Genomic DNA, 14,804 nt, shown 5'->3' with positions numbered 1-14,804 from the left:
ACGCACTTAGGATTTTCACCAGGCCCTATACAGTATGAAATTCTGTATCTGTATATTGTGAAAAACAATATGTCTGTTTAGTAAATTATATTTCCTTGATGTACCTGACGGAAATTTACTTCAAAATAGCATTCGGTAATTATGACCTTGACCTTTGCAGCTATGGTTACAGAGGTAAAGACGCCCGCTGCAACCTCTTTGTCATCTCCGCGTCTGGCGAACTGCTGTACTTCGTTGGAGCCGTGGCTGTCCTTTATGACAGACGAAAGGAGATACAGCGTCATTACTGTGGACATAATGAGGACATAACCAGGTAGTCATGCCTGAAGCCTTTGTCAACTTTTGCGTCCAGGTCATTCGTCTTTCCTGTCATGTTGTAAATGTATCAAAGGACTATTTCCAGTAGGAAGAAAGTATTCTGTCTCAAAGCACGCTCTAGTACTACTGATGATCCATTTAGCACGTAGCTTTTTCGTCAAAAGTCGGAATTTCAGATCAAGACATTGGGCAGAAGTGTTAACTGAAATTAAAAAGAGTTTAGATAAATCTTTTAATGCAGCTAGACTTGGCATAAATAACTGATGTTCATACGGAGCTTTTTCGTCAAAAGTCGTAATTTCAGATCAAGACATTGGGCAGAAGTGCTAACTGAAATTAAAAAGAGTTTAGATAAATCCTTTAATGCAACTAGATTGACAAAAATAACTGATGTTCATACCCCTTATATTTAATGTGAATTTGGAACACTGTGGGGCTACACGGCAGAGAATCAAATTCAACATAAGTTTCAAAGTATAAAGCCCTGGTCATTTAACGTTCTTGTTTGATTACCCTACAGTATGGCTTTACATCCTGGAAAAAGGCTGGTTGCTTCTGGGCAACTTTCTGGCAAAACATCAGATTCGGCCGTAAGTATATGTAGCATTTCACTATATCCTGTGTTGTGAGGAATGTTGTCTAACAGAGAAGTAGAACAAAGACTAATTTGTTTCAACGAATTTCCGGACTGACTCTTAATTTTGACTGAATACCGGTATACGAGTTCCCTGGCGGGCCATGTGTCTTCTAAAATACATGGAAAAACATCTCACACAGAGTGATGAAGCAAAACATTAAGATCTAGCAAACATGTATATCTGCGGCGGATGGCTGCAGATCGTAAAAGGTTTGTTCATTTATTCATTTATTTGTTTATATATCTGATTGGTGTTTTAGGTCGAACATAAAGGACATTTCATTTGTTCGACAGATGCCAGGATTAAGATGGGTGTTGAGTAAGGTTTAATATATGTTGCCAATAATATTACATATCGATATAAACAAACCACTCCGTACACTTCCTTCATTCTTTCTCAGCCACACCTTCCATCCAGATATACACAGTCAATTTCTAATCAGAAGCTGGCATATCTCAGTAAATTGCTGCCAAGAGCAGGGATCTAGTGTAGGCACTCCTAGCTCATGCAATATGTACCATACGGGAGAGACAAGGCCAAATGCAATTAAGGCGATGGACCGGCTATGGATGTTTACAAAGGCATTGCGCCGAGGAATACAGGTTCGATGATCAGCGTGCACTGGCAACATGCGCTCAACTACACGCATGTTGTATTAGACAAATCAGGAGAGAGTCCATCAAGGATAATTAAGGTGGTCGCGCTCCAGGCTCTATGCTTGCATGTTTGCTGCTAGCACAGGAGTCCAGAACTTTTCTCCTGTCCTCGTACAATGACCATTAAACAAGGAATCACTAGTATATTCAGATGTACAGCCTTGTACATTGCCAGACTCGACAGGTAATCCGGATTTAACCTTTCAGCCAGTACAATATGATTATAGACGTACAGCGTACGCAGTAAAACCAGAGCAAGGACGACAGTACGATAGCTTGGAAATGGTCACAGGTAACAGGTGAAATATGGACTGTTGTCCATTTACCTCCGTCAGGATTTTATTCTAACTGTTCGCGTAAATGTATAAATAGCAACAATTTACACGCCCCTAGCAGCATGGCTTAAGCAGAATTAGGTGAAGAAAAAAATGGAGTGATGTTAATTGCAATTTATTAGATGTCACTGGTCTAGACAAGGTGTCTGATTATTTGCCGACAAGATCATTTAGATGTAGGCCAACCTATAATTAAGCTTTGTAGGTCCAACATTGCCATATTCTTCGACAATCCGATGTTGAAACAGCCATTTTCCAAAAAGTGAATAAGAAAATGGTTATGGTTTAACTTATTGCAGCCAGATTTTGTAGCTATTCCAAAAAATCGTATCATCATGGATAAATATATCGATGGATCATATTGGATTAAAACCGGTGGACACTATTTCAGCGAACTGCGTTTTTCCGCCAAGCTCAGGTTTTAAACATACTGAAACGGTCTCTTTTAGCGCCATACCATCTTTTGTGTGGTTTAATTCATTAGGCAACTTCATAGGTTAGTCTTTAAACGCTTCATAAATTCATTTTGATAATCACGTACGTTTTATTAGTATCTAAGGATATAAATACCCTTTTCTACATTTACGGGATGAGCGGGTCGTGGGAGAATGGTTAAGGTGTTTGTCTTTGTATTGCTAGGACGCACAAGATGCGGGGTCAATCCCGGCCTTCGACAGGGAATTGCTGGATTCCTGCGATCTCACTGTGTGTAGGACTTTGATGGCTTTGGTTTCCACCAATATGGTGTCCATATTTGTGAAGTTGTGTAGCAATTCAAAACCCATGATGTACTCTTTTAATGCCTGGTACTCATTAAATACGAGTTAAAGATTCAGCAATACAGGTTAGAAACTTTGTACATGCTCTTCTTATATTAGTAAGCTGAGATGTTATAGTCAGCCCTGAAGTTTTAGATCGTGTTATACGAATGAGGTAACCTCGAGTCCTGTCATGTTAATGAAAGAATGAATGAATGGCTATGGGTAACCAATGTGTTAACGCCACATTGGTAATACTTGCATATCGTAGTGATCAAGCGAGTGAAGGCATTGATTGGGAAGCTCATGTTTTCTCCTTTTTTACATTCCAGTCTCACGTGCGAATCTGGGACACGATATCACTGAGTACCTACTCTATTATCGGTCTGGGCGTGTTCCAGGCTGGTATCAGTTCTGTGTCGTTTTCTGTTCAGGTAAGTTCATACGCGGCTATAAACGGTGTTACTACAGCTCCTACAAAAATAGTGACATATTTTTAATTTTTTTATTTTTTGCATTATTTATTATTCCACGTATATGAGGATTTTTGGGGTTGAAAAAGGGCCAGGTGGTTATGCTTATGGGGTTGAAAAGGGACCTGGCAAACATCCAGACTTAAAGCCCCGAGCTGGATTTGAACCCAGGACCCATGCAATATCCATTCCATGAAAGCCACCTTCAACATTTTACTACACACTGTGACGATCATACATGCGTGACATTTTGAAGCAAAGACTATTTGACGTCTTCTGGCGTCATAGTTCACGCTTCCTTCTCTCAGTTGTAAATAAAATTGTCTTGTCTTCCATACCTACAGAGCCAAGGAGATTTTGTTCTGGTAGTGGATGATGGGGAGAAGCACACACTCAGTGTCTGGGATTGGCAGAACTCCAAGCTGGCAGCAAAGACCACGGTAAGTGTAATATGTGCTTTTGTCAAAGTATATGCCAAGACCACTGTAATGCTCGGCTGATAGAGGAGTCGTACACGAGAGCTAAAAGACGCGACTCAACTCAACTGGTAGTAGATTGTTGGTCCCAGTCGCTGATGACAATATGATTCTAAGACTGACTGGCATATATACGTGCCGCTCTCTACGTTCCCTTTATATCACTGCCTCAACTAGCGAATTTTGAACAGAAATCATCAACATGGTCAAGGTCAATGGGGTCACGGTGATAAGGCAGTAACACAAAAACTCTAACGATCTTTCAATTTCTAACATATGCGACGTGCACGTGAAACGACAGTTCCGATTTGAATTTCTGGCATGCAATTTTATCTAAACATTCTTCAGAACCAAAATTTGTGGTGGACATTGAGTAACAGCGTAATTTGTTACGGGCAGTAACGTTTTGATGTTTGATCAGACAGAGAAAAGAAGTTAAATAATGCTTTAGTCGCCCCAGCTGCCATCCTTAATTCTTGGACTGTCTTTACTGTACACCGTTGTGTGGAAGGGGTAGTAGAGGCCAGTATAATTATGGTGTATGGCTATATTTGCTTTCTGTTGTAAAATATATGTTTTTGTTCAAAGTTGGCCGGGATCCTTGGTATTAGGCGGACATGTGGGTTTTGGTGATGATAGGCGAAACATTTCGTCCACTTTATAACAGTAAACCCAAATTCATATTTTTTTAACACAGGGGCTTAAATCTGTCAGAAGTCGAACGTGGTCTCTCAACATATATTACACAACAAAGAGCAAATTACCAATTTTTCCGCACTCTTAAATTATGAAAGATTTTAATGTCACTCTCATTCTGCTTTGCCATTGGTCAAATGACTACAGGTAGATAAGATCTCCTGTGACTTTAAAGGTTGTTTCCTTGAAGACATAACAAATTTTACTGAGGATAATATACATGAGTGAGAAATTTGACTAATATTTTACTTCACACATGAGTATAATGTACAAAAAAAGCAGCTTAAAGAATTGTATTGTTTAATCATTCTTTGCGAGAAATGTATTTTCTTAAAGAATTGTATTGTTTAATCATTCTTTGCGAGAAATGTATTTTCAAACTTGTTGTCTTTTTGTTTCCAATGATAGAGGGTAGGTCGCCACACAGACTTATTTGCACTGTTCACACACACAATATCACTTCACTCAGATGTTTTATGAAATTGTTTCATGAAATTTATACATTATTCGTGTTGACTGTGTTGTCTGACCTTTCGTCATTGGAAGCATTGGAAGATAATTCACTTTTAACAGTCATTCTGTCAATGCGTTGATGTTGCCTCACTCAGTCGGTCCCTGGCCAATGAGATCGCAGATTCGAATTCAGCCCTCCTCATTTCAACCCCGGCTTTAAGTCAGGACATATTTTCATTACCTGGTTTACTCTGGGTCCTCCGGTTTCCCCCACCCCACCCATAAACCTTACAGCCGTCATATATGTGAAAAAGTCTTAAGTATGACGTTAAACACCACTTAAAGAAGTGAACAATTTTAGTAGACCGATCATGTGTTTAAAGTTTCATCCTGTACGATTATATAGGGACGTGTAACTTTGCAGATGGGATAAATGCCTTTATTTCATAAATATTAAAAATTGAAGATGAAGAGTTGTTATTCAATATAAATGTCTTGCAAGAATATACACTTTTCATTCACACCTCAAAAGTCAAATTCTTTCACGATATCACAAATGGTTCACCGGTAATTGCATTTCTCATTCTGTATCTTACGCACAACACATAGCTGGCGTACAACGTCAAATTTTCGATATATGGAGTGAGTATTTGTCTCTATGGTGTACTTATATCTTCCGTCCCTATCTAAATTTGTGTGGAATCACTACTCCCGTGTTATACTGGATAGTCAACATAACCTTCCTATATATGTACCCTCCCTCTGTTTCCTGTGTACATGATATGCTATGCTCACGTTAAACTAAGACAAACCCATCTACAGTTTCTATTAACATGATTATCTAAGCTACCCACTCTTTTGACATTCTCTTTGATTGCCCAGATCCCAGTTTATCTCTGATCTCTCCTACCAATTTCCGCATGACATGAATGCATGGTGTCATCCTGTATCCTCTAATTGCTCTATGCGTGGTTGATATAGTATTGTCTTTGTACATAACATATGACAGAACTCAAAGCAAACTAACGTATTCTTGAACTATCATTGAAATTGTCATAATAGCTTCACGGATTTATATCATTGATTTGGACACGATGAACAATTCTGTTTCTGTACTGAAGTTTGTGTTTATTTCGTCGAATGCAATTAAGCTTACCTTGAGTCAAAATGAATTTTTCATGATGGTGATAATGGCCTTGTGGAAACGATTCTTCATGTTGTAAAAGGGGGGGAAAGCAACAGCACAAGTCAAAATGCCGATGAACCGCGATTCGTAATAGTTATAGCAAACGTTTCAAGAAAGTTGATGAAGCATTATAGCATTACCGATGTCAATAACTTTATATCAAAGCTAACCTTTTTAACATTTCCTATATCCTCAACCACCGATACTCATTTAAAACATACCATGTCTTTACGACTCTCTGTGTCATTGGACACATTCTTAACATAACGGGTTTTCAAACATCAGAGAAAACATCGTGTGCAAATATAGTCTTAGTGGATAAAAGAAATCCTTATCTTTTTTATCTTACAGACGACAACCGACATGGTAGTATGGGGCAGATTCCATAACCTGGACGATAGCATTTTGGTGACGTACGGCAAACGTCACATCTACTTTTGGCGTCTGGTGTGGACGTCACGACAAGAGGGGGAGGGGAGAATCATCCGTGACAAGGAGAGTGGCATATTCAGGGTACGTCAAAGCAGCACCCAATGTTATTAGCTGACCCAGCTGTCCAAAATGTTGATGTGATCTTAATGAAATGGGAACAAAAACTAGGTTTATACATCGTTTAAAATTTTACAAAAAAGTTAAATATTTCGGAATTTCGTCATATTATGGCACATAATTTAAGTGAGTGAGTGCTTGGGTTTTAAAGTCGTACTTAATAATTTTTCAGTCATAATTTGAAAACATTCTTTTGATTGATTAAACCACTATTGCCTCGAATTGAATGTATTGGACACTGTGGCGTTTATGTTTTGAACGTTGAGTATACTACATGTATCTTATTAAACATGACCATTATGACCAAATGACTATTATCTCATTTCACATTCAGGATGATATTCCAAAATTTGTGACGTCATTGGCATTTTCCCCTCTCGGAGACGTAGTTGTGGGTGATTCTAATGGAAACATCACTGTGTGGAGTCGAGACGAAACGGATGCTTTCAGAATCAACCACGCATGCTCAGACCACACCAAGAACGCCCATAAGGTGTGTGCTTCTTTTGATAAAGAAATGTTTCAAGAAAGTTTCTAAAACAAAAATATCTTTTCACTCTTTCTATTTTATTTGTTGTAAATAGAAGAAGTACTTACCGGTAGTTGAGGAATTTTTGCAGACACAACGGCTTTTTTCTCAAAAGAACGGACAGTCTAATTCAAAAAGCATAACAAAACAAAACTGGATTTTTCTGCGCTACCTTGTTTCAGAAAAGCGTTTTCTCATTGTGTTTTCTGGAAGACGGAACTCTCCTGTCCGGTGGAGGTAGCGAAATTAAAACCTGGGACTCAGAGAATTATTATCGGATGATAAAAGAACGAGCGGTGAGTCTATACCAGTGTAGTAATGTCACAGAACTCAGTCTCAAGCAGCCTTAAGTACATGCACACCTTCTATTCCATAGCCAACGTTTATAAGAAGAAATAAGGCTTTCCACATTACCTCCTAAATATTTATTTTATTCGTGTCTTACGCCGTACTCAAGAATATTTCACTTATACGACGACTGACTACTGATTATGGTCGGAAGGCCCGGGGAAAATCCACGACCACCCGCAGGTTGAAGGCAGACTACATCTTTAATAGTTTCGCTTATATGTGGAATGCTCATGAATTCCCATAGAAATCTACTTTGAAGAAGAAGGTGGACAAAGTGTAAACAAATATATAAGAAGTATGTGCCAGATAAATACATTTTGTTACTGTCTTGTTATCCCATCCTATTGTCCCATTGTGTAGTTACCAGATAGCGCCGGTTATATACGGACGCTGGTGCCGGTATCGGAGAGCGACGCCGACGGTGCGCTGTACATCGGCACCACCAAGAACTTCGTACTGGAAGGTTCGCTACAGCACAAATTCAAGTTTGTTATTCAGGTGGGTACAGAGATGGTTGGAGTAGATTAAAATGTGATAAGACGCTGGACGCTGGCGATTCCATTTTTGTTTAGGTCGAAAGTGACTCTCTGGTACGCTTTGGGATGTTTGGATATAGGTGCTAATCAAGAACTATAGAGATACGGCCAGTATATGGCCCATCTTGTTAAACATAACTATATCAAATCAAAGTACATCAATCACATTTTGACTCAACATGTTTAAATTAAACTAGTTTGATACTAAACTCGTTCACACCAAAGAAGTTTTACAACAAACACGTGTATGATAAATAGGTTTACCACAAACGTTTACAATAAAACATTTACATTAAACACCTTAACATCAATAACGAAAAACACAGATTTCCAATGAATGACAATAAATCGACAATATTTCAGCTCTTCTTGGCGACACAGTTTTCGAAGTTTGGGGATTAAGAATACAAATAGATTCGATTTTGCTCGATGTAGCGTGGTCTTGTTCAATGAGATTAAAAACATCGGTTGTAGTTGGACATCGGCTTGTGACATCTATTCATTAAATGAAATGTGTCCATAGGGTTGATTCTGGTATATGTTGATATTCATTGAATGAAGTGTGGCCATAGGGTTGATTCTGGTATATGTTGATATTCATTGAATGAAGTGTGGCCATAGGGTTGATTCTGGTATATGTTGATATTCAGTGAATGAAGTGTGGCCATATGGTTGATTCTGGTATATGTTGATATTCAGTGAATGAAGTGTGGCCATATGGTTGATTCTGGTATGTGTTGATATTAATTGAATGAAGTGTGGCCATATGGTTGATTCTGGTATGTGTTGATATTCAGTGAATGAAGTGTGGCCATATGGTTGATTCTGGTATGTGTTGATATTCATTGAATGAAACTAACAAAATATACAAACCTTTAATGCCATTAGTTTTTTATTGATATCAGCAAGTTGTAGTTATTAACTTCAAATTACAATTAGTTTACCTTTTTTAGTTTGAAGTTACGAGTCGAACTTGTAACTTCTTGTTAAAGGTCTCTATTATCAGTAGAACATGGTTATGCCAGCGACCTTTTCCAAAATGTATATGTCGTAATCAGTTTTACCATTGGTGAATGATGTTTAGCCGTGAACACTACTACTATCAGTATTGCTGTCAATAATGGACACTGGTAATACTCAAAATGGATGTTTCCAGGGGCACAGTGACAAGCTTTGGGCATTGGCTGTCCACCCCAAGGAACCCTGTTTCTTCACGGCTGGGTTTGACATGCAGGTGTGTAGATGGTCTACCATCATGCACACGGTAGCATGGAGGATTCAGGTAGAGGTGGGTACAACCTAGAGCACTTATACCTACAATTCGAACGCTAAAACACGAAACATACGTCTGCCAATACCTTAAGCCATGCGTATATCTTCCATGGACCACTTTCGCAATCATGATTTCTTGTAACTTTTAGTAACTGGGGACAGTTTAAATGTTGTAGGGCCATAAGGCGACGTCATTTATAGAAAAAGGATTTGAGAATTTAACAAGTGAACTTTGTGTCCCATTGTTGGAGGATAGAAGAAGGAAAAACGTTTATAATGTTAAAACCTTAACAGTCAAGAAATTAAATTGTTAGTGTACAGTTGCTTGCTATTATTCAAGAGAGAAGCATGAGTTTTCCGTAAATTTGAGAGCAAGTTTATGCTGGATACAAGACCTAAAAACGTTTATAACGACAAGACTTTAAAGAGCCAAGAACTTGAAAGCAACAATCAATGCTGTGGTGAATAACTTATTACGTGTATATTCAGACACCCCAGCTTTAGTATTCTGTAACGGATCGTCACATCGGGTTCACCAAACATATTATTCTGATGTAAACTTAAGAACCGTTTGCATGTTCTATAGCTTTATTCTCATTTATGTTTATAACTGTAGAAACCTTGTGTATCCATGACAATCGACCCAAGTGGAAATCTTCTCGTCGTTGGGACAACGGATGGGAAATTGATTGTGATGAGTGCCGGAAATGGGTCTAACATCTCTGCGACACAAGTCAGCTTGGATAAGATCACTGTCGTCAGATTTTCTCCCAGTGAGTTTTTGTGACATTACTAATACGCAGTGTAGCTTAGAGCATAGAGAGATGTAATGGTTTCCTCCATCCATTAACAAGGATACTATCATAGTCTTTAAGTCACAGGTAATTGTCAAGATTTCCGTGTTCAGTTGTTCCCTGGGCCTTGGTTGTTAAAAATCATCACAAGCACAGCGTGTCCCATATCAGCTGGATCAGCTCATGGGTACATTTACCAGTTCATGTGTGGAGAACAATTGTGCCAGTAAGGTCAATCAGTTCAGCTATAAGCTGCTCGGTCCAACTGTTATTGTATGTACTTAATGTCTTCATCAAACATGATCATTCGAACAGTCAGATCAGAAATACGTTTAAGAAATGTATCAATGAGTTTATCACTCTTTTAATTCAGTAATAAGTCAACCAGTGCGTCACGAACATCCAGTTTGTCGTCATATAACTAAAATTGTTAAGTATGACCTAAAACCCAAAGCAAACATACATAGACGAACATCCAGTCAAGAATTCTGTTCGTAAGTCACTCAAATCGTTCAATAATTAATGGATATAAACGTTGTGACAGTCCGTGGCAATCAAAACCTTGCGCAAAACTGTACCCTAAAATAGTTTTTCCGCCATGAAAAAAGGATAAAATACTACAGGAGCAACAACTAAGTGGTGTGACATCACTTTGCTCGTAAGAGTTTCCCTGGCTTATCTTCGGAACATTTTCTTCAAAACCATCTGTGGTGCACTGGCTCAGGGTGATTGAAATCGGTTTTTATTGGATTTTTAGGCACTCAGAATAATGTGAAAAACATGTGGGGGAAATGTGGTAAGAAGTCTACCTTAGAAAACAATTACATTTGAGGAATTTCTTGCTAAAGAAAATGTAAAAAAAAAATAATAATAATAATTTGAAATGGGCGCAGTCCTCTGTTACGTTCCAGCTGTGCTCATTATTTTTTGACTTTTGGTACATTTTAAAATTTCGTCCATTATTTAATTGACCATGCTTGCAGACGGCCAGACGGTATCCGCGGGCTGCCAAGATGGCACCGTCTGTCTGTATGAAGTGATGGATGACGGCTTTTACCTGAGGAAGATTGGCAATCTGCAGGTAGGAGGTATTTTTGTTTGGCTCTGATTTTGGGCTATTAGATTGTTAGGAAGAAACCAAATTAATGAATAGATCTCTAGAAAATTTAGTTACATTCTGGCGTGTGTTTTCTGCATTACCATCACTGCTCGTGGGGCTTGGTGACGACAATTGTCTTCCTGCAGTATGGTGTCCATATATATATATATATATACGTTACGGGTGGAAAAGTTCGCCAATAACTTACCAAAAATCGGTGTTTTGCACTGGTAACTCTGGTTTATTCCACCCATAATCCTGACTGTCATCCTATGGGTGAAATTTTCTTGAATATTAAATAACAATGAAATAAGTAAATAAAAGAGAAAGTAAATAATTAAGTAAATAAATTCTGCATTAGCACAACAAACATCAATGTTCAACTAACACAGGTTTGTATTGGGTCGGTTACCAAAATTTCATATATCCGATATAGAATTACGTACTGTTGTTTTGAGTTTTCATAAGGGTTACTCCTTAGTCAGCGTTAGCACAGACATTTAGGCCTCTGACACTGATGCCTTCCTTTGTCGATTCATGGCACTGTTTAACATTATTTTATATTTCTGCGCGATTGTTTTCTTCTAGGGACACAAGAATGCCGTGACTCAAATGGACTGGTCCAGTGATAACAAGTTTCTACAGACAGTTTCTGCTGATTACGACCTCTTCTTCTGTACGCTTTTCTAAATCCGTTTAATTTAATTATTACATTTGGCAATCAGACTTTCCTGCCTGGCTATATATATATATATATATATATATATATATATATACCGTCCCACCCAGGCCTTTTGGGTGGAACGGTGATATTCATGGATTCTGTTTATGTGCTAATTATGTTTTAATATAATAATTTCAGTTCAGGTATATGCTGATTATCGCATTTCTTTTGCTTCATTAAAGGAATCTGTAAACGGAGATCGTCTTTATAAACTTCAATTTGATAACATAGAAACCTAAAAAAAATGAACAAAATGTAAAAAAAGTCGAATAACATTTTTGATTTGAGAAAGTTTATAGGCGTTATCAAACACCTGTTCGAACACGTGCACGTTATTTAAAAAAAAAACACCACTTGATTTACAGGGGAAGTGGAAGACCTTAATCACGTGACTTCTGTCAGGGCGATGCGTGACGTGGATTGGTCCACACAAACATGCGTGTTGTCCTATAACATCATAGGTAGGTGTATCAATATGAGAATACAGTTGTTGTACATATAGCCGTTTATAGTAGTTCGCGTTGTTTACATTTTTCAAGTGAATATTCTTTTATTATTGAAATATTGTTGTTGCGCGAGTTTTAAACGATTGCAATAACTTAAGTCTAGGTTTGTGCTATGTAGGTGTTAACAACGTGCTCACTAAGGTTGTTACATGTTGTAATAGGTACCTTGAAGTGAATGTTCAAGATATTTGGATCTATAAGAAATGTCCTCAACCGTGTGTTTATCCAACGTAGTCTATTCCGTTGGGAAATCCGCCATTGCCTACGCCCGAAAATTCTACAGATATTGCATGTCTGAAATTAACAGCTGTCCGTGTGTCAGCTAGGACCAAGACGGGGATGACTCTCGAGTACTTAATTTGTGCTTTAAAAATTGCACAAAGTGCGGTAGTCTCTCACCGATTGTGTTCCCTTACTTACGCTTTGCGAGCTAAACACACTTGGCACTGAAAGGTTAGAGCGAGAATACAGGACTGGTTGGCCCAGAGTGAGTATAATGTGACTGAGTGTGGTGTATTCGGCTTGATACATCAGTGGCGGCAGACTAATATAAGTACGGGCACCTAATGACTCCGCGTCGTCATATGAATGCAGAATTGTTAAGTATGACTTTAAACCCCAAGGATACGTAAAAAAGTTTAATTTTGTGCATATAGGCCTAGGTATTTGCAACCTATACTTGAGCGGCGCAGGAGAAATCTTGAAAGAACACAGTGGCCCCTGAAATCACAAAGCCGTCTTAACTTGTTGTATTATTCCTGAACTTTTGTCATGAAGGTCTAATACAACTTTTTGTTAGAACACTTTTTACTAATTCACAGCACTCGTTGGTATTCCTGGATCACGAGTTGTATTAGTCTTAATTCACACTAGTATTGTACCTGAACTTAGGTTTGAACTTAAACGCTAATTTTCATTTTTGGCCCAAGACAACTTAACGAGAGTCACAATTTTAGCTCAACAAGCTGTTTTGATATTAAGGTTTGAACTTAGACGCTAATTTTCATTCAGTCTAAGACACCTTCGGGATCCCGGAGCCCATCAATCTATGGATGTATCAGTAAGTACGCTAACCCCCATTATCCCTCATGCACGTATAGGCCCCTGGACGAACCTGAAGGCGGGTGAGGACATCCGCTGTGTGAGTCGATCGGGCTTTAGGGAGTACCTGGCTGTGGGGACAAACAGTGGGTCAGTGAAGCTGTACAAGTACCCTAGCTCTTGTCAGAAGGTGAGAAACCTACACACTTCCACTCACGTCTGCAAAAACTACCCGCATAAAACTGGACGGTTCAAGCGGTGGTCTCTTCTCGTCTTCTGTGATACGTCACTGTTGCCGTTGCCGTTGCCGGTAAGGCAAAGCGGTAGTTCCCAAGAAATGCGGCGTAATGGCTTTAAATGATGTGATTTTAAACAACTTGAACTGACTTGTTTAGGCGGGAAATGTTCACGGGGAATTTGAACGTTGAGGATGTACCACGTGGTAGAGTGGCGTCAATTCATTGAAGAATCAGTTCTTCACAATAAACATCTGAGAAGGGGTGCATAGACTAACAAAAAAGACAAGCGATATTCTCATTGTAATCAATGTGCACAACCGTGATTTGTGGAAATCTATTTTCAGGGCCTACAATACATGTATAGGTATAAAGCTGGTAACATCTCTGTCCTGCTCAACGCAAACGTAAACTGCCATTTTAATCCAGTGTAGGCCACGGTCTATATTCTCACCCGGTAATATCATAATTTTCGCCCAGGATATAGTTGTTATGTTCTGTACTCTTTAAATGTACTCCAATTTTTGCATCGTTCTCCAGGCACAGTGTTACTCGAAGAAGTCATTCTCCTCACAAGTGACGAGTGTCCAGTTCGCTATGGAAGACAGGTACATCATCTCAGCTGGCGGTACAGAGGCCGTCTTGATGCAGTGGGCTTTGAAACCACTTCTCTCGTGAGACAGCACGAGATCTCTCATCATACAGAAGGAACTGCTGTTAGCTTGCCCGCCATTTCTGTGATAAACATGGCCGATTCAGTTGAACTGAGTGTGGAGCCGTCTTAGCTTAATGCAGTTAAGATCCACACTGTGAGCAGACTGCTGCTTATTTCTGTGATAGGCCTACTTCCCGTTTTTCTGCATATGCTGGTCAAGCGATTAAAGTGGAAGATTACCCTCAAAATATGTAAGGCCATTGAAAACTACATGTGTATCCTATAATAAAGCTATTTATTGTTTACAGATGAAATTTAAATTAAAATTAAATGGTCGATACCGTTGAAAGCCAGAGATGTAAACTTAGTTTTTATACTTTTATTTTCATCTTTGGGTGAAAGTCTTGTGACGTTTACAGATGTGATGACTACTTATCCACATATCTCAGACATTACATTTAGTATTTTGGAATTAATCTGACGTTTTGTGATATCTAAATTGGTTAATAAATTTCAAATTTTA

General features: G+C 38.7%; 1 protein-coding gene across 2 annotated transcripts in view; it reads left to right on the top strand.

Annotated features, from left to right (window-relative positions):
• The window catches only part of LOC135475390 (77 kDa echinoderm microtubule-associated protein-like), a 16,429-nt gene extending 1,625 nt beyond the window's left edge, over window positions 1–14,804 (top strand). Inside the window, exons 4-19 of one of the 2 annotated variants that reach the window (XM_064755262.1) lie at window positions 161–313; window positions 839–908; window positions 3,038–3,139; window positions 3,523–3,618; window positions 5,413–5,445; window positions 6,341–6,502; window positions 6,873–7,031; window positions 7,250–7,363; window positions 7,779–7,916; window positions 9,111–9,242; window positions 9,843–9,999; window positions 11,004–11,101; window positions 11,708–11,795; window positions 12,209–12,304; window positions 13,450–13,580; window positions 14,167–14,804. In XM_064755262.1, the coding sequence (XP_064611332.1) occupies window positions 161–313; window positions 839–908; window positions 3,038–3,139; window positions 3,523–3,618; window positions 5,413–5,445; window positions 6,341–6,502; window positions 6,873–7,031; window positions 7,250–7,363; window positions 7,779–7,916; window positions 9,111–9,242; window positions 9,843–9,999; window positions 11,004–11,101; window positions 11,708–11,795; window positions 12,209–12,304; window positions 13,450–13,580; window positions 14,167–14,304 (1,867 nt within the window). In that variant the 3' untranslated portion in view covers window positions 14,305–14,804. The remainder of the gene's footprint in view (window positions 1–160; window positions 314–838; window positions 909–3,037; window positions 3,140–3,522; window positions 3,619–5,412; window positions 5,446–6,340; window positions 6,503–6,872; window positions 7,032–7,249; window positions 7,364–7,778; window positions 7,917–9,110; window positions 9,243–9,842; window positions 10,000–11,003; window positions 11,102–11,707; window positions 11,796–12,208; window positions 12,305–13,449; window positions 13,581–14,166) is intronic. The other variant, XM_064755263.1, reaches the window with a different exon arrangement.

The sequence above is a fragment of the Liolophura sinensis genome, chromosome 9 (genome assembly GCF_032854445.1).
Source record: "Liolophura sinensis isolate JHLJ2023 chromosome 9, CUHK_Ljap_v2, whole genome shotgun sequence".
In the NCBI taxonomy this organism is placed as follows: domain Eukaryota; kingdom Metazoa; phylum Mollusca; class Polyplacophora; order Chitonida; family Chitonidae; genus Liolophura; species Liolophura sinensis.
The sequence above is the reverse complement of the archived record's forward strand: the minus strand, read 5'-3'. Positions and strand labels throughout refer to the sequence as shown.